Here is a 6,097-nt window from a genome sequence, read left to right as displayed (position 1 = left end):
TGCTCAACTTGACTCCAAATAATGTTTTTGGAGGGTGTCTGGCATTCGTCTCTTTCGTCAATAAAACACTCTGGCATAATAATGCCTGCGGAATTCCATATGTAGTCCGACATTTTAGCAGTAGGCCTATGTGTGTGTCTCGCTTTGCCTGCATCGTGTCAGTGACTTGTGGAAGCCAAATACATGCAAGGGGCGGATCAAGAGGGGGAGGGGAGGTGGAGGGGCGCCGTATCAGTAATCGGATCCGTAAGGGGCCTACATACACCCTGCAAAAAAGCCACACAAAATCAGTATATATTTCAGTCCGTTTTGGCTCTCCATCCTCCAATTGGGGTTTTTATTTTCATTCCTGGATCCGCCGATGAAATACCTAGCGAAAGTGTGTTATATGAAAGTAAATTGTGCAATAATAAGAGGTATAGAATGATTTGTACAGTCGCTTTTTTCGTAAGTATTCACAGGATGTATGTATGCAGGATTATTAGAGCATTGTATATAAGATATTAAGGTGCACAAATTTTCAGGTCAAACCTTTCTGGTTATTACTTCACATCTCTTAAGGCAAGAGATATTATTTAAAGACGTCATTTATATTGTATCATACATGTATTGAATGTGTCACTACAGGGCGGTTCAAAATAGCACCAATTCCTCAAACGTCCATTAATAGGCTATTAGTTAAAACAATTTAAGTCAAATTCTTCGGAATAAGTTAATAATTATAAAAGTGATAAAAATTACCCTATTAAGGTTGGTCTGAACCCTGGAATTATGAAAACTTTCGGGCCTCATAACTGCTAAATTATTAGTCTAAAGAATATAAAAGTATACGTTTTTAGAATGGAAATGACTTGATGAATTCATCTGTGAGGTCCAATTTGGGCCAAAATGCTCATTTTTGGAGAAAATCCAAAAACACGGGGTTTTTTTTATTAATTTTTAAAAACTAGATAAAAATATCTAGGGACCGTTTTTTCATTTTTTTGAATTTTGACCAACTTCACCAAAAATATTTGAAATGTGGGCGGAAATCAGGCTTTTTTATGATTTTTTTGAAAATTTTGCATTTTTTGACCATTTTTGTGCAAATTTATTATAGGCCTAAGGAACGCATCCTTTGATTTCCGGGTGAAAATTTACGTTGTGGGCCAATTATGGATGTTACCAATTGTTAATTGTTGCATAGCATTTCCATCAAAATACATTGTGCAGTTTGTGAGTTCCATGCACGATATTAAATTCAAGGTAAAATGATACCGTACGTTTGTATGGCATCGGAAATACATTAGTAGGCTACTTCGGCTGCTAAGGACACTAAAATAAATGGGATAAAAAATCTTATATCCTCAGGTTCGTGGAGTAGTATATTTCACAACAAATCAATCGAATTCATTTTCAAGATTTGTTCGGATTGATGTTGTTTTAATAGCATACATCGACAGCTCAGTGCCAGAAGTGGGTAAGTGCATGCAATAGTTGCCATGTGAACATTTGCTATTGCACTTACCCACTTCTGACACGGAGCATTCGACATGTGCATGGTGCAAATAATTAGATCTGGATAAGAAATGCGAAACTCATCAGATTTGTTCGTATTATGAAGAAAGACGTAAGGTGAAAGAACGGCTCGTCAGAAACTTATTAAATTTTTTGGTATTTTAATGCCCAAACCAAACATAACTAAATAACTGATGAGGTTGAGGAATAAATCAGCTATTACATTCTTTTTGAATTTTGGCAATTGACCAGACCGTTCTAGATATATAAGAATTTTACGAAACTCTCATTTTCAAACCTTTCCCTTGATTCAATCAATGATCTGTATATGAAGAGCTTATTTCCAAACCGTGTTAAGTCCACAAGATTCACTTTGAAGAAATCAGGAATTTTCTTTATGGCAATGAAAAAATGTTTGATTTCTATAAAATTACATTGAAGTGAAGGTGACATATATAGGACCATAAAAACATCTAAAGTTAAAATCTAGAGACTTTTGATTTTTTTTTATGAATTAATTTGTTTTAAAAATAGCATGGACTTAACACGTTTTGACACAAAATGCAATTTCTGGCATGGACTTAACACATTTTGACACAAAACATAGTATCTGTAACACAGAACTAACCGTATTTTTCTCAAACTAGTCTTAAAAGATAACAAATTTATTAAAAACATACAAAATGTGATTCTCTCTACTATAAAACACAATTTTGCCACAAAACACCTTGCATTTCGAACCCCTTCCTCCCGCCCATTTTAACCAAAATTCGATGTTTAAAATAGTTCAAAATTCAAAACTTAGTTGTATTGCATTTCTCAGAATTGAATTAACATCATTTTCACTGACAAAAAGTGATGACCTGAAATAGCCACTTGTTTTACCACATTATTGAAATTTCACCCTCCCCCATGCTGCCACCCTAATCTCATATTGACAGTCGTAAGTTTGTAAGTCCTAAGTTTTTTTATACCTTTAACTTTGAAATAATACCTTGAATTTTGATAATCATACAAAATAATAATATCAAAAACTAACTCTACCACCATCCTTTAACATTAATTCTACCATCACAACCTCTCCCTCTCCCCCATTCCCACCCTGTTCATGTTTTTCTGGAGGTATCTATCAAATATTTAAGAAATCCCATACAAACTAGGCCTACTGATATAATAAAAAAAACCAAACAAACAAACAACAACAACAACAACAACAACAACTTTTTATGCAGACCAAATTCAGGTAGTCTCAGGACCAAACAAGAACGAAGACGCAAAGCAAGGCAATGTTATCAATCATGCATAACTTTGGCGATTAACTATTGGAAGCCCTATGCCATGCTACTTGCCTACAAGCTGCCCACAAGGGCAGTGTTCGTGGACTTAACACAGTTTGCTACCATTAACACGTTTTGGAAAAAAATCGATACTTTGTGTGTCAATATTTCGGAACTTGACTAATTTTGGAAAAAAACACAAACATTGCTGGATAGCCCTAGTTACTCACTACCCATTTTCATTAAAATCTCAATTTTGAAGGTGGGTGTGGACTTAACACGGTTTGGAAATAAGCTCTTCATATTATGAGTACATGTACTATATGCGCATCTATATTGTCATTGATTGATATTTCATATTTGACTCCGCATGGAACGGATTGAAAACAGGTAGTTTCGTAAAATTCTTATATATCAGGGACGGGATTGTCAATATTGTCAAAATTCAAAAGTTGTGATAGCTGATTTATTCCTCAACTAGGCCTATATCAACTCTTTGGTTCGGGCATTAAAATTTTCAAACGTAAAGTTTCCGACGATACAGTTCTTTCAGGGACACTGTGTATTGAGAAGTATATGGTTACAATGCAATGACAATGTGCTTCATTAAAAGCTATTAAATTAACGTAATTAATTAGAAGTCATTCTTATCTTATTGTGGTGTTTTATTTGGTCCAGGCAACATCTGAGACGAAAATACCTAGATGTATTTTCGTCTCAGTGCAAAATCAAACCTGTATGCATGATAATGGACATCAAGGATAATGATACCACTCAACATGTTTTTTCAACAGCATTGTCACTGGAGTGTGTATTAACGGTGGTCCCGGGCACGGAAAGACTACACGTCTGTTGCAAGTTGCTTGCACAATAATAAAAGAGAAACTAAGTATGTTTTTTTTTCACTACATACGACCAATCACCACACGCACAATATATTTACAGAATATTTAATTGTCATGATTTCCATTACATGTTCATGTCCAACCGGTTTTGCGAGTATTAGGGATGAAATTAAAATTCGACCAGCGGTTAACCGCCGGTTCTGTCCGGTTTCTATTCTAAACAATGGAAACCAGACGGAACTGGCGGTCAAACGCCGGTCGAGTTTTGATTTAATCCCTTAATAAAGTAGAAACCGACAACTTGAAAGACAGTGTTAGATCTATAGAAATTATGGAAGTTAGCAACAGATATTATGGTTTTTGAACAGTTTCGGAAAAAAAATCTGATATGATTTTTGGCGACATTTGACAGGTGTTTTGGTTGCATACTTAAAGTATTCTTTCTCCTGGATGTGTGCTATTTATTTTTTTCTCTCTCTTCTGTCGTCTATGCTCAGTTCTAGTACAGATCTTTTTAAAAGCTTTCCGAAAGTCTGATTTCAACGATGCGTACAAAAGTGGGTTGAGGATGCTATTGAACCATCCCAACCAATGAAAGAGGTGCAATGTGGTTGGGTCGATTTGAAAGTTGTATATTTGGATGCCATGAACGGCCATGAAACAAAAGAATGGAGTCCACGTACAGATGAAGGCCAGGAGAATGGCTGCTAGAATGGTAACTGAACGTTGCTCTCTCGCTAAAGGTCTTGGTTTGATTCTGTTAAGAGCTGTGTACAACGATAACATGGACCCTCTAGTACTAGCATTAGACGAGGAAGATGTTTGAGAAGGTTTCTTGCTGATATCTTGGTGAGTATCTGCATCATTAACAGCTTGATCGTTTGTTTGTGGTACTTCTAATGAGATTTTCTTCCGAGGGGTTTCCTTCGTTAGGTTGGACTTCATCCGCTGTTCATTTAAACGTGCTTGGTGAGATTTTGGAACATCTAATGAAGTTTTCTTTTTAGGACGTTTGTCTTTAGCGCTTGTTTGTATAGGTAGCGACAATTGCGGAGCGAGTATCTTTTTTACGCTTGGAAGTTTTGCCTCATCAGCTGTCAGTAAACATGGTAAAGATTGCGGTCCTTGATATGTGCCTTTCTTTCGGATTCTAGGGCTTTTGGATCCTTCATTATTCGCAGTTTGACCGCCCAATTTAAAACTGGATTTGCGCACCGTGGTGCTCCAAAAACTCGGCGACTCTGCATGATCTGATCCGACTTCATATTTGGTCTTTTTCTTACGTTTCAATTTCCGAATTGCGACAAAAACAAGGGTATACAATGTTATTAACACAACACACGGGATGTAAAAATCCAGTATCGCTAATATAACACAAAATACACTTTTCTGTGGAATGCATACAAATCCATCGTCTGATTCGAGCTGCTCACCAACCTGGAGAAATGCGACCGATATTGATAGTATGGTGGACAATATCCACACCGATATAATAGCCTTCAACATATTTCTTGCGTTACGAAATGGAGCATACCATATTGGCCTGACCACCAAAAGGTACCGATCCAACGCTATCAATTCTAAGTTCCAGATTGTAGCGGTGATGAAAAGTATTTCAACTCCTATGAAAACTTGACAAGAACGATTGCTCCAACTCCACGTTAATGTGTCAAAGTCTTCAAAAATATCAACGGTAGAAACCGGCATTAAAATGATGCATACGAGTATGTCAGCGATTGCTAGAGATCCAAATAAGTAGTTCGTTGGCTTGCGTAGTGTTCGAATATGATATATGGCAAATAATATTAGCGAATTTGCTGTCAAGCCGAAAAGAGAAACCAGAATAGGAAGGACTATAAGAAGCCATTTTCGACTGTTATTGTGGTCCGATTGTGATAAATTATGAGTTGACTTTATGTTAACATCCATGACTGTGATTCTTGTGCTTTTGGCGTAACTTAACATTAAATATAATAAATTCAAGAAGTGGTAGTCCACGTGTGATCATACCAGATGTCGTCTATAATTATAAAATACTATCGGACTACTCCCTTTTTTACTTATTGTCTCTGTATTCAAAATAAAATTAATCAAATTGTTACATAATGTTACTTCATTTAAACGGTTTTACTAATTAATAATTGGTGAGTAATAGAGAACAATTATATCGTTGGTAATTTGTAAATGAACAGATTGTATAAAAATGAACGAATCCTCGCCTTCCGCTAAGATAGACACAACCACAGGGCGATGACCTTTATTATATTAGTGAGCTACATTCCATATAAGGCCTAACAGAGAGGCGCTGATCACGGTGGCCTAAATGATTCCATAAACATATACCATGGACTGTAGAAATCAGTTCGCAATCAGCGCAAACCCTAATCGACCTACATGATCCATTGCAGCCAGGTCAACTCCCGAGTTTCGTATGGGCAGGCCCTGGGACAATTAGCAGTAAATTCTTATAGCTGATCG

At 36.4% G+C, this 6,097-nt stretch overlaps 1 protein-coding gene across 1 annotated transcript; it reads right to left on the bottom strand.

Annotated features, from left to right (window-relative positions):
* Positions 1–4,048: 4,048 nt before the first annotated feature.
* LOC140147024 (D(2) dopamine receptor-like) lies at positions 4,049–5,125 on the bottom strand. Its single transcript, XM_072168796.1, has one exon. It carries the CDS (start codon positions 5,123–5,125, stop codon positions 4,049–4,051), a length of 1,077 nt encoding a protein of 358 aa, XP_072024897.1.
* Between the last annotated feature and the right edge of the window lie 972 nt (positions 5,126–6,097).

The sequence above is a fragment of the Amphiura filiformis genome, chromosome 3, assembly GCF_039555335.1.
Source record: "Amphiura filiformis chromosome 3, Afil_fr2py, whole genome shotgun sequence".
In the NCBI taxonomy this organism is placed as follows: Eukaryota; Metazoa; Echinodermata; class Ophiuroidea; order Amphilepidida; family Amphiuridae; genus Amphiura; species Amphiura filiformis.
This window is presented reverse-complemented; position numbering and strand designations above follow the sequence as displayed.

Excerpts from the sequence above, each read along its gene's own strand:
- LOC140147024 (XM_072168796.1), bottom strand. The coding sequence starts at position 5,125 with ATGTTGAAGGCTATTATATCGGTGTGGATATTGTCCACCATACTATCA.